The 20,528-nt window shown below is 39.3% G+C and overlaps 1 protein-coding gene and 1 long non-coding RNA gene across 7 annotated transcripts in view; one reads left to right on the top strand and one right to left on the bottom strand.

The window, feature by feature from the left end:
• The window catches only part of LOC128691561 (small G protein signaling modulator 2), a 652,393-nt gene that overhangs the window by 440,807 nt on the left and 191,058 nt on the right, over positions 1–20,528 (top strand). For all 6 annotated transcript variants that reach the window (XM_070088836.1, XM_070088840.1, XM_070088838.1 and 3 more), the window contains one exon: positions 2,361–2,428. In XM_070088836.1, the coding sequence (XP_069944937.1) occupies positions 2,361–2,428 (68 nt within the window). The remainder of the gene's footprint in view (positions 1–2,360; positions 2,429–20,528) is intronic.
• LOC138853233 (uncharacterized) overlaps positions 1–20,528 on the bottom strand; it is a 169,115-nt gene that overhangs the window by 86,463 nt on the left and 62,124 nt on the right. The gene's annotated exons all lie outside the window — the stretch shown is intronic.

Below are 20,528 nucleotides of genomic sequence, written 5' to 3'. Positions count from 1 at the left end.
AGTCTTGGGCCCCTACACTTATTGTGTTGTCTCTCATTGTACTCGTGGCACCCCTGCTTCTCAGTGGGGAAATATTGCATCACCTGCCAAGTCTTTTGCTTTCATAGGGAGTGATTTTTTGTGCAAGTTTGGTACTAATCCCTCTAGGATTTTCCAAGTGTATGTTATCATGTATCTCTCTTATCTGCATTCCAGGGAATACAAATCAAGGGACTTCAACCATTCCCAGTAATTTAGGTGCTTTATCGTACTTATGTATGCCGTGAAAGTTCTTTGTGCACTCTCTAGGTCAGCAGTTTTGCCTGCCTTAAGGGGGCAGTTAGTGTACAGCAGTAATCCAGCCTAGAGAGAACAAGTGATTTGAAGAGAATCATCATTGGCATCCCTAGTTTTGAAGGTTCTCATTATCCATCCTATCATTTTTCTGGCAGATGCAGTAGATACATTGCTGTGGTCTTTGAAGGTGAGATCCTCTGACATTATCACTCCCAGGTCCTTCACATTACTTTTTTGCTCTATTGTATGGTTAGAATTTGTTGTATACTCTGATACAGTTTTAATTTCCTCAAGTTTTCCATATCTGAGTAGTTGAATTTTTTTTCATTGAACTTCATATTGTTTTGAGTAGCCCATTGAAAGATTTGGTTCATGCCCGCTTGGAGTCTTGCGGTGTCTTCGATGGAGGACACTGTCATGGCAGTTTGGGTGTCATCCTCTATGGATGACACCCAACTCTTTGTGTTCTGGTTGTTAGGAAGTTATAGATCCATTTACCAACTTTTCCTATTATTCCTTTATCATGCATTCTGTGCTCTATTACACCATGGTCGCACTTGTCAAAGGCTTTTGCAAAGTCTGTGTAAACTACATCTGCATTTTTTTATCCTCTGTAGCATCCAGGACCTTGTCATAGTAGTTCAGTAGCTGGGGCAGGCAGGAGCGACCTGCTCTAAACCTGTGTTGCCCTGGGTTGTGTAATTGATGGGTATGTAGGTGGTTGGCGATCTTGCTTCTTAGAAGATTTGAAGATTTTTATGATGTGGGATGTTAGTGCTATTGGTCTGTAGTTCTTTGCAATTGCTTTACTGCCACCTTTGTAGAGTGGGGCTATGTCTTTTGTTTTTAGTGAGTGTGGGATGACTCCTGTGTCCACGCTCCATCTCTATAGAATGCTGAAGGCACATGAATGGGGCTTCTTGCAGTTCTTGATGAACATGGAGTTCCATGAGTCTGGGCCTGGGGCAAAGTGCATGAACATGTCATTTACTACTTTTTCAAAATCTTGTGATGATAGGATAATATCAGAGATTTTTGAGATGACCAGATTTTGGGTCCCGTTCATAAAGAATTCATTTAGAGTGTTGACCCTTAGTCTGGGTAACGACTCGCTGAACACCGAGTTGTATTGCTGTCATCTGTGTATGTCCCATATCGCCTAAGCAGGGGCCCAATACTGGATGTTGCTTTACCCTTAGATTTGGCATAAGAGAAGAAGTATTTTGTTTTTTGTTTTTTAATTTCCTTTACGGCTTTTAGTTCTTCCTGAGATTCAGCCCTCACATGTGTCAAGACTACATGATCCAACTTACTGTAAAAGGTCAGAAGTGCCATTCATTATTGGAGATGGTCCTTCAGGGGGATGTTTTCATACTTGTGAAGGACTCTTGATTCAATTATTTGAAGCAGCCTTCCTCTTGGATCAGATCTGGTTGCCTGTCATTCCCAAAGAGGAGTATAATCTTTACAGGGTGAGCATTTCCCCATGAATATTATTATAATTATAATTTATTAGTAAATTATTAGTATTACCTATTTTATTATTATTATTATTTATTTTTATTATTATTATTATTATTATTGTTGTTGTTGTAAAGGCATTATATTCAGTGACATGTTTGCTCTTCAGGACTCTTTACTTTTTATGTAGTAATTAGGTATTGGATGATGTAATACACCAATAACACCCTGTAACTATTTTACAAATAAACTTGGGGATGAGAAACATTTTATATATATGGATTATCAGGTTAATTAAAAAATACTGTATATTTTCCTGTATGTCCTGATGTATAATTAAATTATGAACCATACAAATTTAGCATTTGCAATGAAATGGTGAATATATTATTTCTTTATTAAATAAAAATCATTAATGGTTTATAAGATAATCTTGAAAAGTTCTTATATTATTGAGCATTATTTAACATTTAGGTGTTATGTAGAAAACATTTAATTATGTAGAAAAACATTTTCATCTTGTCATAGAGATTAGATCAGAATTTTAACTACAGTAGTTGTATAATAATAATGTCATGTTAATATTTATAAAAGTTCAACTACTTTTGTTGGTTTCCCTACAGCATCTACTGGGAATATGCCCTTAATGTGAGGGTGGAAGAAATCGTCTATGTCCACTGCCATCAACAAGGTGTGTATGTGCCTTAGTTTTAAGCTAAGTTTTTTAAGCTTCACAAAAATGCTTAGTATAAACAAGGGCTTTCCTGTAACTCTGTATAACATGTAACCTGTTCTTATTGCTATTGTCTGCTGTATTTACCAGAAATAAACATCTCCATTTTTATATATTATGATCCATTGATCTGGACAGATAGTATGTTCCTAGAATAGGTCGTTCAGAGCAGATTCCTTCGTCAGACCCAGTTTATTCAGTAAGTAAAATTAAAAAAAAAATTATGTTCAAAGCAGATGATGAGGCTTGTTTATATTAAGGTATCCCCCCAAAGGAGATACATGTAATGGTTGTTTGTTTTCTTCATCTTAGGTTTAAACTTTCAGCAGAGCTGTATCTTACCTGGAGAAAGGTTCAGATTGTTATAGAAAGGTGTAGGTATATATACTCATTTGTACATACATACATACATACATATGTGAATATGTATATGAATATGGTATATGTGAATGACATAACGGAAGGGATAGACTCAGAAGTGTCCTTGTTTGCGGACGATGCGAAGTTAATGAGAAGAATCAAATCGGATGAGGATCAGGCAGGACTACAGAGAGACCTGGACAGGCTACAAGCCTGGTCCAGCAACTGGCTCCTTGAGTTTAACCCCGCCAAATGCAAAGTCATGAAGATTGGGGAAGGACAAAGAAGACCGCAGACACAATATAGTTTAGATGGCCAAAGTCTGCAAACCTCACTCAAGGAAAAAGATCTGGGGGTGAGTATAACACCGAGCATATCTCCTGAGGCGCACATCAATCAGATAACTGCTGCAGCATACGGGCGCCTGGCAAACCTACGGATAGCGTTCCGATACCTCAGTAAGGAGTCGTTCAAGACTCTGTATACCATTTACGTCAGGCCCATACTGGAGTATGCAGCACCAGTTTGGAATCCACACCTAGTCAAGCACATCAAGAAATTAGAGAAAGTGCAAAGGTTTGCAACAAGACTAGTCCCAGAGCTACGGGGATTGTCCTACGAAGAAAGGTTGAGGGAAATTCGCCTGACGACACTGGAGGCCAGGAGGGTCAGGGGAGACATGATAACGACATACAAAATACTGCGCGGAATAGACAAGGTGGACAAAGACAGGATATTCCAGAGATGGGACACAGACACAAGAGGTCACAATTGGAAGTTGAAGACTCAGATGAATCAAAGGGATGTTAGGAAGTATTTCTTCAGTCATAGAGTAGTCAAGCCGTGGAATAGCCTAGAAAGTGAAGTAGTGGAGGCGGGAACCATATATAGTTTTAAGGCGAGGTATGATAAAGCTCATGGAGCAGGGAGAGAGAGGACCTAGTAGCAATCAGTGAAGAGGTGGGGCCAGGAGCTATGACTCGACCCCTGCAACCACAAATAGGTGAGTACATACACACACACACACACACACACACACACACACACACACACACACACACACACACACACACACACACACACACACACACACACACACACGCATGCACATACAACAGGCCTAGTGTCTAATCAACATGTGCCTAGGACCAAATAACTAACATACATATACATACACACATACATACCTACACACACACATACATACATATACATACATACATACACATATACACATATATACATACACATATACATACATACACATATACATACATACATACATACACATATACATACATACATACATACACATATACATGTACATTCATACAAAATTTTTGGAGAAACATTAGAGGCATAGATTGCGAAATATGTGGAAAAGCATTCCATTCATTCAACCATGAGAAAGGACCCAAAACAAGAAGGTCTATTCTGTATTTGCCCCATTGAGATGGAAAGCTGGTTGGGCATAAGAAAGATACTGAAAAGTGAAAACCTAAAAAGCTTAAGAAAGTTTTTAAGGAGCTTGCCAGATATATACAAAGTGGAAAACAGGGGGTAAGGAACCAGAAAAGGAGGAAAGTGCAGATAAAGGTGAAAAACCAAGGAGTGGAAATAAGAGTGGAAAAGTCATACAGAGCAAGTCAGAAAAGAAGGTAATATGGGTACATAACATAGAGGAAAGGGAAAGGGATGAAGAGAAAGCTAGAGTGGGAACAAACGAAAACGAAAAAAGGGAAGAAATACGCCTAGATGAAAGAGAACAAGAGAACTCAGATCAGGTGACAGATCTTGGGAAAGACACAAAATCAGTAAATATAGGCACTCAAAACATTTGCAGATACTATGCAAAAGGTATGTGCCTATATGGCAGAGCTTGCTGGAATAAACACACCAGAAAATGTACCAACATGTTGAGGAAGGGAAAGTGTTGTTTCAACAAAGAGTGCAGCAACACAATCCAGAGAATGTTATGACCTGAGCTGCCCAGACCACCATATAAAAGGAATGCGGTACTACAGAGAAAGCAGAGAAAGGGAAAATGGACAGCAATCTTTTTTAGACATAAAGAGAAGCGACTGAACCAAAGAGACAAATAGGGGAAATGGTACAGAGAGGGCAGATGGACAGCAAAATAGGACATATTAAACCAGGCATCAGCCCAACAGGGCTAAATAAGCAACCAAATGCAAAGTCAGTGCTGGAGAAACCAGGGGGTATGTACACCAGGGGCTATACCATGTAGTACATCACCAGTGGTACTAATGAAACATAAAACAAGACAAAACATCCCAAATGCTAATTCCTGCTTCATATTTGCAAATATTCAAGGTTTGAAATCAAATAAAAATGACAAAGTTATGTCAGTGGGCTCCTATAAGAAGCAAATGCCATGTTTGGAGCATTTACAGAACACATACAAGGGATGTTTTGGAGGGAGAGATAAAGATGTGATAGAATTAATAAGTCACAGGGAGGAGTAGGAATCTATTTAAAGGATTCTTTCTGTTGCACAGAAGTGCTGAACTCTACAAATGATGTAGTAGAAATCCTAGGCATTAAAGTTAAAAATAGGAATTTGGTAATTATCCTAGTATACAAATCACCACCAGCAACTGCTGAGGAATTCACAGATCAGCTAAGGAAGATAGCTAGCTGTGTGGATAGGCTAGAAAATCCCACGCCAAATATTTTACTCCTTGGAGATTTTAATCTTATGTAAAATGGTGCAACGTAATGTTATACTAGAAATATCTCCGGGAAGCACCCTGGCTCAACAGGCACATACCAGGGAACTAATGAGGCTTTGTAAGAAATACTCATTAAAGCAAAAACACGGTCGAAGTTTTTTTTCTCTTGTTATGCACTGTGTGCTGCAGGATTTTTTTTATACTTTGCACACTGACCACATAGAGCCATTCTTTCATATGTAGGCCTACCACCTTACTCTCACTTGATTTGAAGGTGCTAGAATTTATGCGTACTAGTACGGCACCAACCCTGAAAGGGTTAAACCAACAGATAATTGATCCCACTAGAAATAAAAATACCCTTAATTTGATATTCACAAACAACAAGGAACTAATCAGAGACATAACAGTTACAAAAACAATTTACTCTGACCACAATATCATAGAAGTTCAAACAAGTATTAACTCAGGGTTAGGAGAACTGCGTCACTAATGTTAGGAACGGGATGTTCAGTAAGTTTAATTTTAACAACCATAGAATTGATGGGGAAAAAATAAACCAAGAGCTGTCAGACATATCTTGGGAATCAGACATGACCACCCTAAATCCCCACCAGTGCCTGGAGAAGCTGAATAGAGAAGCATACAAATTCAAATTCAAAGTTTATTCCCTGTAAGGATTACAATGCTGAGTTTACAGAATTTGGTTATTGTGTGGTTTACATGTAGTAAAATAATAATTACAGAAGGTACCACTAGAACACCTAGCATGGCTAGACATTTTGGGCATGAGGCACATACCATTGAGGAAACCCAGAAGATCAGATATAGAGAGTGTAGAGATGGTACAGAAGAAAAAAACAGGTTACTGAATTGCTTAAAAACACAGATATGCTTCAGCAGAGGAAAGATAGGCATAGACAAGAGATCACTGAACTAGAGCTAAAACTTAGGATGTCATACCTAACAGAAGAATTACAAAAGGAACAAAGGGCCATACAAGATATTGCCAGAAAACCAAAATATTTCTGTTCCTATGCAAAATCCAAGCTAAGAACTACCTGTAGAATTGGACCACCACTTCTGGGAGGAGATTTGTATACTGATGACGAACAGGAAATGAGTGAAATCCTAAAAGAAAAGTATGAGTCAGTGTTCAGCAACCCACCAAATGACAGCCGCACAGGCCACACAGACCAACTACGTAACTGACATTGGTACAAACCCCATAGATTTCGAAAAAGAAATGGACAACATGTCCACTCACTCAGCACCTGGACCAAATTCATGGAATGCTCTATTTATAAAGAAGTGTAAAGTACCATTAGCACGAGCACTCAGCATTCTTTGGAGAAAGAGCTTAGAACTAGGTGAAATACTGGAGGCCTTAAAGAGTGCAGACATAGCTGCTTTGGAGCACTAGCTAAAAATTAGACCAGTAGCCCTAACTTCTCACATTATAAAAATATTCGAAAGAGTGATGAGACGGCAGATTATAAATTTCATGGACCAGCACAACCAGCATAACCTGAACCAGCATGGTTTTTGAGCAGGATGATCATGCCTGTCACAGCTGCTGAACAATTATGACAGAATTTTGGAGGCATTGGAAAATGACCAAAGCACAAATGTGATTTACACAGATTTTGCAAGTGCATTTGACAGATCATGAAGTGATAACGCACAAAATGAGGGCCATGGGCATTATGGGGAAGGTAGGCAGATGGATTTTCGGATTCCTAACACACACACACAATAGGTAGTAGTGAACAGGGCAAGATCCAGCATCAACGAGGTCAAAAGCTCAGTGCCCCAAGCCACTGTCCTGGCACCTCTGCTGTTTCTTTCCTCATAGCAGACATAGATAAAAGCACCCGGCACACTTTTGTATCATTTGCAGATGACAGTAAAGTAAGCATGAAAGTCACTACAGTAGAGGACACTGAAAAATTACAGGAAGACATAAGTAGGGTTTCCCAGTAGGCAGTGGAGAACAACATAACATTCAGTGGTGATAAGTTCCAGCTGCTTAGGTATGGAGAGAATGAAGAACTCAAAAGGAACACTATACAGTGGACCCTCCCTTTTTGTTGATCTCAGTTATCACCGATTTCAGTTTTCGCTGACCTTTTTCGTCAAAACATTGCCTCCATTTTTGTCGATGGTACAGAACCTGTCCAGTGCCCAGCGCATACACAAAGCCACCTCTCACACACATTCTCAGGCAGTTTCATGTTGTTTCTCAATGAGTGAACGTATCCTGCGAGGTCATACGAAACATTTCGTAATAATCCATTGTTTTTGGTACTTGTTTATTGTGTGTGACTGCTAAATAAGCCACCATGGGTGCAAAGAAAGCTCCTAGCACCAGTCCTTTGGTAAAGATAGTGAGGAACACGATTGAATTAAAGAAAGAAATCGTAGCAAAGTACCAAATGGAGGAGGAAGAGAGAGGGGAGAATGTGCCTTCTTCAGTGATTCTACGATATGTGCAATACTAAAGCAGCACAAGATGATAAAGGCTATAACGCCAGCCAGCGATAAAGTGTAGCATTAACAGTGTAGCAAGTAAGTTAAGCGATTAATCGACAGAAAAAGGACAGCACGAACCTAACTCCTCCAATGTTGTTGGAGTTATATACGGCTACTGACAACACCACCGCCTTTGCTGCTGCCTTCACCACCACTGTGTACGGCTTATGCTCTCAGTGGCCCTTATACACCCAACAACAACAACAACAAAACACCACTCGTGACATACATAATGACATTTTACTCATTCTAGAGTATATATCATGTTTCTATGTTATTAACCCTTTCAGGGTCGATAGGCCCTCTCTCCCCCAAACTTGTTCTCAGGGTCGAAAAATATTCAAAAAAAAAAAATAATAATAATTTTTTCTCATGAAATGATAGTTTTTTGTGAGTATTATAGGCCGAAAAGAATTTTTTTGCAATCATTACTTAGAGATATGGAGGTGTGAAGTTGACAGAAATTGAACTGCATACAGCAACATTGCCGTCTGCCGGTCACCCAGTAATTGTTTATTTTGTTTTTCTACTTTTTTCTTTTATTTTTTAATATTTTATTTTTTCAAGTAACTTTTATGGTCTCTGAGACCAATATAAAGACTATTTGGTATATATTCACTCATTGTATACTACACAATAACAGCACAAACTTTGCTGTCATTATATTATTTACAAAACATGTTTACACAAACCAACAATAAAAAATGTTGTTTATTACTATTTTTCTATCATATATATACACATATAGTCACTGGACAGGTTCCTATAACTACAAGAGGTTCTGAAAGCTTGTAGTTGTGTGGGGGTGGACTTGTAAATATGCTGAGTCACCAGTGTGTCTTGTGTCACAATGAGGCATCATACCACCACTCACTAACCCTCACTGCCTTCCACAACACATCCCTTCCTCCCTACAAACCTACCTTCATTCTTTCCTTCCTTCCTTCCATCCTCTCCTCTCTTCCTACCTACCTTCCCTCCTTCCTTCTTTCCTCTCATCTCTTCCTACCTACCTACCTACCTTCCCTCCTTCCTTCCTTCCTTACTTCCTTACTTCTTCCTTCCTTTTTTTTCTTCATTCAAGTAATTTTATGGCCTGTGAGGCCAATGTAAGGTATATTGAATGTATATTCACTCTTTGTGTGCTACACAATAACTGCACAGTCATTATATTGTTTACAAAACATGTTTACACAAACCAACAATAAAAAATGTTGTTTATTACTATTTTTCTATCACATATATACACACACAAAGTCACTGGACACTTCCCAGACCTGCTTCAGCTTCTGTAAAGCTCGTAGTTGTTGTGTGGAGGTGGACTTGTAATATGCTGAGTCACTGGTGTAATTAGTGTCACAATGACAAATAACACTATCACTCACCACCCTCACTGCCTGTCAACTTCCTCCCCACCCCACCAACCCACATGGAAATAAGTCACTGACAGCACACCCCACCACTTTTCAAAAGACTCAACTTGCTAAATATACAAGACATGCACTCTTATTATTGTGCCTACTACATATACAGAACGTTAAACTCCACTGTAACCCCCCCCCCCTTAAAACTACTCCTTGACAGTTACAACAGAATGCACAGTCACAATACAAGGCATAAGGCCCTTTTCAACATCCCTCGAGTAAAACTCTCACTTTGCAAGAACGCTATGCACATAAAAGGCCCAAAGATCTGGAACTCGCTTCCAGAACAAGTCAAGGATCCCCAGACAACTTATAAATTTAGGACTCTGCTGAAAAATCATCTTATCTCACAATATTAACCAAATCAACCAAACATCTACTGGCTAGTTTTATCATGTGACCTCCTGGCTTTTAATTCTGCCATTCCATAAAGTATTACCACCTGCACCATTCCTTGTAAATTAGATTTTGTACTAAGTATACATAAGATTTATTAAGTCCAAACAAGATTGTAAAACAGCTAACCACTATTCTATGTTTAGTTTTAAGTAGTAATTACTATTACCTGGAGTTTACCTGGAGAGAGTTCCGGGGGTCAACGCCCCCGCGGCCCGGTCTGTGACCAGGCCTCCTTAGGTCAGTGTCCCAGGATGCGACCCACACCAGTCGACTAACACCCAAGTACCCATTTTACTGATGGGGAACATAGACAACAGATGGAAAGAAACACGTCCAATGTTTCTACTCTGGCTGGGAATCGAACCCAGGCCCTCGCCGTGTGAAGCGAGAGTGTTAACCACCAGGCCACCAGAGCCCCTATGTACTATTATCTTATCTAGTTTTAATTAGTTACTATGTATTAGGATTAGTTTGCCTGAAGTGCCTCAGCATGATAGTGGCTATCTTTGTACTTAGCAAATCAAAACTGTAATTACACATTGTAACCTTTACAAAGAAATAAAATTATTATTATTATTATTATTATTATTATTATTATTATTATTATTATTATTATTATTACTGTCTGAATGTTTTGGGTTATGCTGGGTTAATGGTCTCCTTACTTCCTTGCCTCCTTCCTTCCCTCCTTCCTTTCCTCCTTCCTTCCCTCCTTCCTTCCTTTCATCTCTTCCTTTCTTCCTTCCTCTCATCTCTTCCTTCCTTCCTTTCTTCCTACCTTCCTTCTTCCTTCCTTCACGTTTCCTGGGCATTGCTTTCGGTCACAAACTCCTCAGAACCATGAAATTCATCTTCACTGACACTTCCATCTGTGTTTGAACTGTCACTTGGGAACAAAACAGTCCCAATTAGCCGAGGAGTGAGGAGTTTCTTAGCGCTAGACATGGTGAACAAGGTGTAATAAAATGGCTTTCCCACAATGCACCACTGGGTCCCTGATTTTTTTTGTACCTCACACACTGACCATTAAGACCCATTCTCTCACATCTAGGCATACCAGCTGTTTCCCGCTTAATTTGAGGCCGCTAGAATTTATGTGTACTAGTACGGCACCAACCCTGGCATGTAAGCCGTACTAGTACGGCACCAACCCTGAAAGGGTTAATGTTGTTTTTATGTCATATTAGATGAATTGTGATAGATAAATAAGCCATAGAGTTGATATTAGTGTCAAATTGAAGCATATTGTCCTGTCTCCAACAATAAACTCGCCTCCCTCTCCTCTCGCCCTGTCAGCTATACATGAACAAATCTTCAATAAAGGTAAGTGTGATGATAAATGTTCATGTATACATTATATCAGTGCTTTATATTTATTTGTCATTCTTTTCTGCATGTAAATCTATATTTAAGCTAAAAACAAAAATTTGGTAATACTTCTGGGTGTCTGAAATGGATTACAGTGGACCCTCGACTTATGAAAGCCTCATCTAACGATAAAATCAACTTATGAAGTGTTTCAGCATAAAAAATTTCCCCGACCTACGAAGAAAAACTCGCATCATTCGTCCTGAACGTGGTCTGTCTGGCCAGAGTGTCTCAGCTCAGCTAATGCCATTGTTTACAAGCCAGGGCGGACGGTTGCATGCATACATTCAATAAATTTTTTATTATTCCATTGCTTTTAGTGCTTGTAACTGCTAAATAAGCTGCCTAAAGAAAGCTTCTAGTGCCAACCCTGTGGTAAAAAGGGTGGGAAATACTATTGAAATACTATCGTACCACAGTCAGCTGCTGCTGCACCACCATCAGCTCTTGCTGCACCACCATCATCTGCTGCTGTACCACGGTCAGCTGCTGCTGTACCATGGTCAGCTGCTGCTGCACCACCATCAGCTGCTGCTGTACCACGGTCAGCTGCTGCTGTACCACGGTCAGCTGCTGCTGTACCACGGTCAGCTGCTGCTGTACCACGGTCAGCTGCTGCTGCACCACCGTCAGCTGTTGTTCCACCACCATCAGCTGCTGCTGCACCAACGTCAGCTGTACTACTCGAAGATGTGAAGAGACTGTTGTTGGTGTGGCTTAACGAGAAACAATTATCGAGAAACAATTAACCTCAGAGGGTTAGCCACCCAGGATAACCCGAGAGAGTCAGTGCGTCATTGAGGACTGCCTAACTTATTTCCAATGGGATCCTTAACCCTTTCAGGGTTTTGGACGTACTAGTATGGCTTACGCACCAGGTATTTTGACGTACTAGTACGCCTAAATTCTAGCGAACTCAAATCTAGTGAGAGAAAGCTGGTAGGCCTACATGTGAAAGAATGGGTCTATGTGGTCAGTGTGCACAGTATAAAAAAAATCCTGCAGCACACAGTGCGTAATGAGAAAAAAAAACTGACCGTGTTTTGGATTAAAACAGCGACTTTGCACTGTATTTTTGTATGGTATTTATTGTTGTATTCTAGTTTTCCTGGTCTCATTTTATAGAATGGCAGACATATTACAGAAATTGAGATGATTTTGACTGGTTTTACAATGAAAAGTACCTTGAAATTGAGCTCAAAGTAGCAGAAATGTTCGATTTTTACCAAAGTTCAAAAGTAAACAAGTTATGCTTAGCGTCAAATACACGTCAACTGGTGAGTCTAATATTCTTTCACAAGTGTGCCAATATTATTTATACCATTTCTACACTAATGCAGTAGTCTGCATAACAGTAAATCTTCTATTTTTTGTGAGAAAAATTCAAAGTGGAAAGCAAAAGAATGTAAGAGGGGCGTGGGGACGTGACTAATGAACAGAGGAAATGTTATTTTAGTGCCAGGAATGTCTTTCTTGTTTATTCTGGATCCTATTTCGAAATTGGCATCTTTTGAAATTTGTGTGAAATTGGCAAAATTGCTAAATTCTGACCACTGTATTGGATAGTTGAAATCGGTAAATGGGTGGTTTCTTGTACTCACTCGATAGAAAAAAATGGAGTTCTAGCGAAATAGTTTTGATTTTTGTGGACTAGTACACTGGAATTGGCCGAAAATAGGGTTCAAAGTGGGCAAAATCGCTGATGCGTAAACATCGTTGAGACCGCTAATTTTGCGAGAGCATAATTCCATAAGTTTTCTATCAAATTTCATACTTTTGGTGTCATTATGATCGGGAAAAGATTCTCTTTCTTTTCATAAGAATTTTTTTTTTTTGGGGAAATTTGGGCGACCCTGAGAACAAGTCTGGGAGAGGGCCTGGGGACCCTGAAAGGGTTAATCTTGTCCTCCAGGATGTGACCCACACTAGTTGACTAACACCCAGGTGAACAGGAAAAAATACCTGGAACTAGTGCTTATATTGGTGAATTTAAGGCCAGCAAAGGTTGGTTTGAGAATTTCAAGAATTGTAGTGGCATACACAGTGTGATAAGGCATGGTGAAGCTGAAAAATTCCAACCCCAACAAGTGTTTAATTGTGATGAAACTGGCCTATTCTGGAAGAAAATGCCAAACAGGACCTACATCACTAAGGAGGAAAAGGCACTCCCAGGACACAAGCCTATGAAAGACAGGCTGATTTCAGTTTTTGCTTATCTCTCTGGAACGTATTAATGACGAAAAGGGAGGGTCCACTGTATACAAAACTCAAGAGGGTCACCAAGTAGAACATAAGGATCATGTAAAAGACCTGGAAATAATTATGTCAGCTGATTTTTCTTTTAACTCTTTCAGGGTCCATGCCGTAGTTCTACGGCTTTGAGTTGAGGGCCCAAACCGTAGTTCTATGCCATGAGCTCAACTCACTCAGATAAGCTGTGAGTGGTAAATTTAGGCCTAGATATGAGAGAATACATCTATGTGGTATGTGTACACCACATAAAACAAATCCTGCAGCACACAGTGCATAATGAGAGAAAAAACTGAGACCATAATTTTTGATTAAATCAGCGACCTTGCAGTGTTTTTTCATATGTTTTTTATAGTTGTATTTGCGATTTCTTGATCTCATTTGATAGAATGGAAGATATTTTACAGAAATTGAGGTGATTTTGATTGGTTTTCGTATTGGAAATGGCTTGAAACTGAGCTCAAAGTAGCGGAAATGTTAAATTTTTGCCGATGTTCAAGAGTAAAGAAACGGCCTCATACGTCTAATACACGCCAGTTGTTGGGTCTAATGTACGTTCACAAGTGTGGTGATATTATTTATACAATTATTACAATGTTGCATAACAGTAGATCTTCCATTTTTTGGTTTGAATAAAAATTCATTACGTGAATAAAAAACCAAAATGGAATTCATTTGTAGAGCCTGAAAACGTAACCGATGAACAGAAGAAATGTTAGTTTAGTGCCAGGAATGCCTGCATTGTTTATTCTGGACCCTGTTTTGAAATCGGAATGTTTTGAACTTTGCATTAAATTGGCCAAATTGCCAATTTCCTATCACTTCATTTTGTAATTGAAACAGTTGACTGGGTGATTTCTTGTGCTTATTCGATATAACAGAAGTAATACTATTGAAATAGCTAAGAATTTGGTCAACTGGGATAATGTAATTGGCCTAAAATGGGAGTCAAAGTTGGCAAAATCGCTGATGTGTAAATATCGCTGACACGTCAAAATTCGTGAGAGCATAGTTTCGTCAGTTTTCCATCAAATTTAGTACTTTTTGTTTTATTACCTTCAGAAAAAGATTCTCTACCATTTCCTAAGAAAAAATAAAAATTTTTTTTGAAAATTCTTGGACCCTGGTGCACACTTTGAAATTTAGTCTCTGGACCCTGAAAGGGTTAAAGACCATTGCAAGACAAAGATCACGACAGCTTTTAAGATGTCGGGGTGGGTATTGAGAACTTTCAAAACAAGGGAAATAATGCTGATGGTGTCACTCTTCAAATCACTAGTGCTTCCTCACTTAGAATATTGCTCAGTGCTGATGGCCGTGTTCAGAGCAGGAGAAATATCAGAGCTGGAACAAATACAAAGATTGTTTGCTGCTCACACTGAGCCAGTAAAGCACCTAAACTACTGGGACATATGCTCATTGGAGCAGAGGAGAGAGAGATACATGATAATAAATATCTGGAAAGTACTTGAGGGCCTGGTCACAAATTTGCACACTGCCATAACAACATGCTGGAGTGAGAGATATGGGAGGAAGTATAAAATAAACCCAGTGAGGAGCAAGGGTGCGGTGGGGACAATAAGGGAACTCTGTATCAACATCCGGGGTCTCAGAATATTCAACATTTTACCAGAAGATATCAGAAACACAATTGGAACAAGTGTAGAAGCCTTCAAGAGGAAACTGGACAAGTATCTTCACCAGGTGCCAGATCAACTAGGCTGTGATGGATATGTAGGGCATTGGGCCTCCAGCAGCAACAGCTTGGTTGATCAGGCAAGCACCAGACGAGCCTGGCCCATGGCCGGGCTCAGAGAGTAGAGAAACTCTCGAAACTCTTCAAAGGTATACATACACATATACATATGCCAAGTGAGTGTAAAATGGAAGCCTGTAATTGTTTTACATGATTGTAGAATTGCTGGTGTCTTTTTTCTGTCTCATAAATATGCAAGGTTTCAAGTACGTCTTGCTACTTCTACTTACACTTAGGTCACACTACACGTGCATATACAAGCATATATATACACACCCTCTCTGGGTTTTCCTCTATTTTCTTGCTAGTTCTTGTTCTTGCTTATTTCATCTTATCTCCATGGGGAAGTAGAACGAATTCTTCCTTCGTAAGCCATGCGTGTCGTAAGAGGCGACTAAATTGCCAGGAGCAAGGGGCTAGTAACTCCTCTTGTATTCATTACTAAAGTTAAAAAGAGCAACTTTTGTTTTTCTTTTTTGGGCCACTCTGCTATGGTGGGATATACCCAGTTTGTTGAAAGAAGAAAGATTTTGTACATTAATTAAGTTTGGATTCTTGAAGAGTGGAGGGGTGTGTTGTCTGGCACAAGAGTTGATCATCCGCACAGCAGCTTTTTGTTGGGTTATTAATGGTTTAAGGTGATGAGTTGTAGTAGATCCCCAAGCACAAATATCATAGGTAAGGTAAGGGTAGATTAGAGAGTGGTATAATGTAAGTAGTGCTGTTTGGGGTACATATTACTGTATTTTGGAAAGGGTACCTACTGTTTAGAGACCTTCTTGGGTATATGTTGGATGTGGGTCTGAAATTTAAGGTTGCAATAGAGGTGAAGAACTAAAAATTTGCCCTCAGTGTGTCTTCTAATGGGAGAACCATTGTTCAGTATGTAAAGTTGGATGTTTATGGCTGTTTCTGAACAGCGTGTAGTAGGTTTTATCTATATTGAGAGTAAGTTTGTTGGTCGTCATCCAGGTAGGTATTTTTAGTAGCTCATTTTTTAAATTGTCACTTAACCTATTCAGGTTTGAGTGGAAAAAATGTAAGTAGTATCATCTGCAAATACAGCTGGTTTAAAGAGATGAGATGCATTGGGGAGAGCAAAGGGCCAAGGACACTGCCCTGTGGCACTCCAGTGGCTGCAGGCTGAGTAGTTGAGGTTACACCATTTATGGAGACATACTGGTGTCTGTTGATAAGATAATATTTTAGGGATTCAAGTGTATGTCCTCTGACCCCATAATCTTATAGTTTAAGGAGCAAGATATTGTTGTCCACTGTATCGAATGCTTTCCGCAGGTCTGTGAAGAGGCCCAGAGGATACAGATCTCCCTCCACATTCGCCAGGGTTAGGGGATCAAAAACCTCACGAATGTTGAAAAATCGTGAATGTTTGGTGCACAAATATATTGTAGGGAAATATAATAATAACATTTACTTAGCTTAACAATAGTGCTTCCTTAACATATTGAACCATGAACAATCATAAAACATATAAAAACATCATAAAATATTCTACTAGTGCCAGCCCTTTGGTAAAGAAGGTGAGAAAGACTACAGAATTCAAGAAAGAACTCGTAGCAGAGTACCAAAGTAGAGGAGAAAGAGAGAGGGGAGAATGTGCCTTCTTCAGTGATCCAGTGATTCTGCGATATGTACGATACTGAAGCAGCACTAGTCGATATTGGCTATAGTGCCAGTCAGCGATAAAGAGTAGCATTAACAGTGTAGCAAGTAAGTTAAGCTATTAATTGATAGAAAAAGGACAGCATGAACCTAACTCCTCCAATGTTGTTGGAGGTATATAGGGCTACTGAGAACACTGCCATCTCTGCTGGCCTTCATCACCACTATGTACCGCTTATGCTTTCAGTGGCCCTTATACACCCATCAACAACAACACAACACCACTTGTTATTAATGCAGTATTGGTATTAATATTAATAATGAGTGAGTATTACTGTTATTAATATTGTTATTACTGTTATTAATTCTTTCTTCTTTCAGCAAACTGGCCATATCCCACCGAGGCATGGTGGCCCAAAAAGAAAAACAAAAGTTTCTCTTTTTAAATTTAGTAATTTATACAGGAGAAGGGGTTACTAGCTCCTTGCTCCCGGCATTTTAGTCGCCTCTTACAACACACATGGCTTACAGAGGAAGAATTCTGTTCCACTTCCCCATGGAGATAAGAGAAAATAAACATGAACAAGAGCTAAAAAGAAAATAGAAGAAAACCCAGAGGGGTGTGTATATATATGCTTGTACATGTATGTGTAGTGTGACCTAAGTGTAAGTAGAAGTAGCAAGACATATCTGAAATCTTGCATGTTTCTTCTTCTTTCTTCTTTCAACACACCGGCCGTATCCCACTGAGGCGGGGTGGCCCAAAAGGAAAAACGAAAGTCTCTCCTTTTACATTTGGTAATATATACAGGAGAAGAGGTTATTAGCCCCTTGCTCCCGGCATTTTAGTCACCTCTTACAACACGCATGGCTTACAGAGGAAGAATTCTGTTCCACTTCCCCATGGAGGTAAGAGGAAATAAACGAGAACAAGAACTAGAAAGAAAATAGAAGAAAACCCAGAGGGGTGTGTATATATATGTTTGTACATGTATGTGTAGTGTGACCTAAGTGTAAGTAGAAGTAGCAAGACGTACCTGAAATCTTGCATGTTTATGAGACAGAAAAGACACCAGCAATCCTACCATCATGTAAAACAATTACAGGCTTTCATTTTACACTCACTTGGCAGGACGGTAGTACCTCCCTGGGCGGTTGCTGTCTACCAACCTACTACCTAGACTGTTATTAATGTTGTTGATTATGTCATATTAGATCAATTGTGATAAATAAGCAGTAGAGTTGATATTAGTGTCATATTGAAGGACTATCTGTCCTGCCTCCAAACAAACTCTGCCACCGCCACAATTCTTAACATACATAATGACGTATTTTAAATATGATTTGGCGGCTTGGCAATCGTGAATGTTCGAAGCCCATGAAAGTGGAACTCGCGAATGTGGAGGAAGACCTGTATTCATTTTCTCAAGTGCTGCATATAGCAGTTCAAGCATTTGTATAATTGCGTCTTCCTTACTTTTTTCTGCTTGAACCCAAACTGGCAAGGGTTAAGTATGTTGCGAGATATTAGGTAGAAGTAAGCTCGCTTATGTATCATTTTTTTGAAAATTTTAGATAGTAAGGGCAAGTTTTATATAGGCCTGTAGTTATTCACTTCAGTTGGATTGCCTCGTTGAGGATCAGGGTAACCCTTGCTATCTTAAATATTAATGGGAAAGTTGAACCCCATGGCTCACTCCCATATAAATATGATGCCTCTATACTCTAGTACATACCTTGTTTGCCTGCATAGATAACCTTACTTCTTTCTACATATGCCTCAGTACAACACTAGCTGACTTTTTCCCCTGTGGTTCACCTCATATTTCTTAGACCCATCTGCTTTCATGTCCATTCCCAAATATCTGGATAATTCTCTTCCTCCATGTTCTCTCCAGTCTGATAGTGAACTTGTAATTGCCCAGATTTTGATATAATGTCATCATGGTTGTTTAATATATTTATAGATGGGGTTGTAAAAGAAGTAAATGCTAGGGTGTTCGGGAGAGGGATGGATTTGATTTTTTTTTTAAGATGGGATTAAATTATGGGGAATCAAATACAAAATGGGAATTGACACAGTTACTTTTTGCTGATGATACTGTGCTTATGGGAGATTCTAAAGAAAAATTGCAAAGGTTAGTGGAGGAGTTTGGGAGTGTGTGTAAAGGTAGAAAGTTGAAAGTGAACATAGAAAAGAGTAAGGTGATGAGGGTATCAAATGATTTAGATAAAGAAAAATTGAATATCAAATTAGGGAGGAGGAGTATGGAAGAAGTGAATGTTTTCAGATATTTGGGAGTTGACGTGTCAGCGGATGGATTTATGAAGGATGAGGTTAATCGTATAACTGATGAAGGAAAAAAGGCGAGTGGTGCATTGAGGTATATGTGGAGACAAAAAACGTTATCTATGGAGGCAAAGAAGGGAATGTATGAAAGTATAGTAGTGCCAACACTCTTATATTGGTGTGAAGCTTGGGTTGTAAATACTGCAGTGAGGAGGCAGTTGGAGGCAGGGGAGATGTCCTGTCTAAGGGCAGTGTGTTGTGTAAATATTATGCAGAAAATTTGGAGTGTGAAAATTAGGAGAAGATGTGGAGTTAGTAAAAGTATTAGTCAGAGGGCTGAAGAGGGATTGTTGAGGTAGTTTGGTCATTTAGAGAGAATGGATCAAAGTAGAATGATGTGGAGAGAGTATAAGTCTGTAGGGGAAGGAAGGCGGGGTAGGGGTCGTCCTCAGAAAGGTTGGAGGGAGGGGGTAAAGGAGGTTTTGTGGGCAAGGGGCTTGGACTTCCAGCAAGTGTGCATGAGCGTGTTAGATAGGAGTGAATGGAGACGAATGGTATTTGAGACCTGATGAGCTGTTGGAGTGTGAGCAGGGTATTTAGTGAAGGGATTCAGGGAAACCAGTTATTTTTATATACCTGAACTTGAGTCCTGGAAATGGGAAGTACAGTGCCTGCGCTTTAAAGGAGGGGTTTGGGATATTGGCAGTTTGGAGAGATTTTTTTTTTTTTTTTTTTTTTTTTAAACAGGGTTTCACAAGGTTAGGTTAGGGATCGCTAGCTTTATTGACAAGCTATTTACAGGTTAAGGATTCCTAACTTTATTAGCAGGCTAAGAGCTGTTACCTACATCAGCTCATTTGAAAGCATTTTTATTGTTATGAGACATACAAGTAGGAAACAGGATGAAGTTGGAGCCATCTGTGAGCCAGCATTTTCATTTGATCAACTAACTTTATCGCGTTACATCATTATGCTGTACGAAAGTGTACAGCATGTATCTTTATATGTATATGCTTCTAAACTGTTGTGTTCTGAGCACCTCTGCAAAAACAGTGATTTTGTGTGAGTGAGGTGAAAGTGTTAAATGATGAAAGTATTTTCTTTTTTGGGAATTTTCTTTTTTTTGGGGTCACCCTGCCTCAGTGGGAGACGGCTGACTTGTTAAAAAAAAAAAATTATTTTGTCACTCTCATCACCTTGCTCTTTTCTGTGTTCACTTTTGATTTCCTTTTTTGACATACACTTGACACTTACACTCGCCCAAATCACTGTAAACATAAAATTCCTAATATAGCTGTTGCCTATTAAATCTTAAGTTAGTCCTAAGTTTGTCTAAGATACTCTCCCAATATAGGAGCTTTAA

This window comes from Cherax quadricarinatus, chromosome 26, assembly GCF_038502225.1.
Source record: "Cherax quadricarinatus isolate ZL_2023a chromosome 26, ASM3850222v1, whole genome shotgun sequence".
Taxonomy (NCBI): Eukaryota; Metazoa; Arthropoda; class Malacostraca; order Decapoda; family Parastacidae; genus Cherax; species Cherax quadricarinatus.
This window is presented reverse-complemented; position numbering and strand designations above follow the sequence as displayed.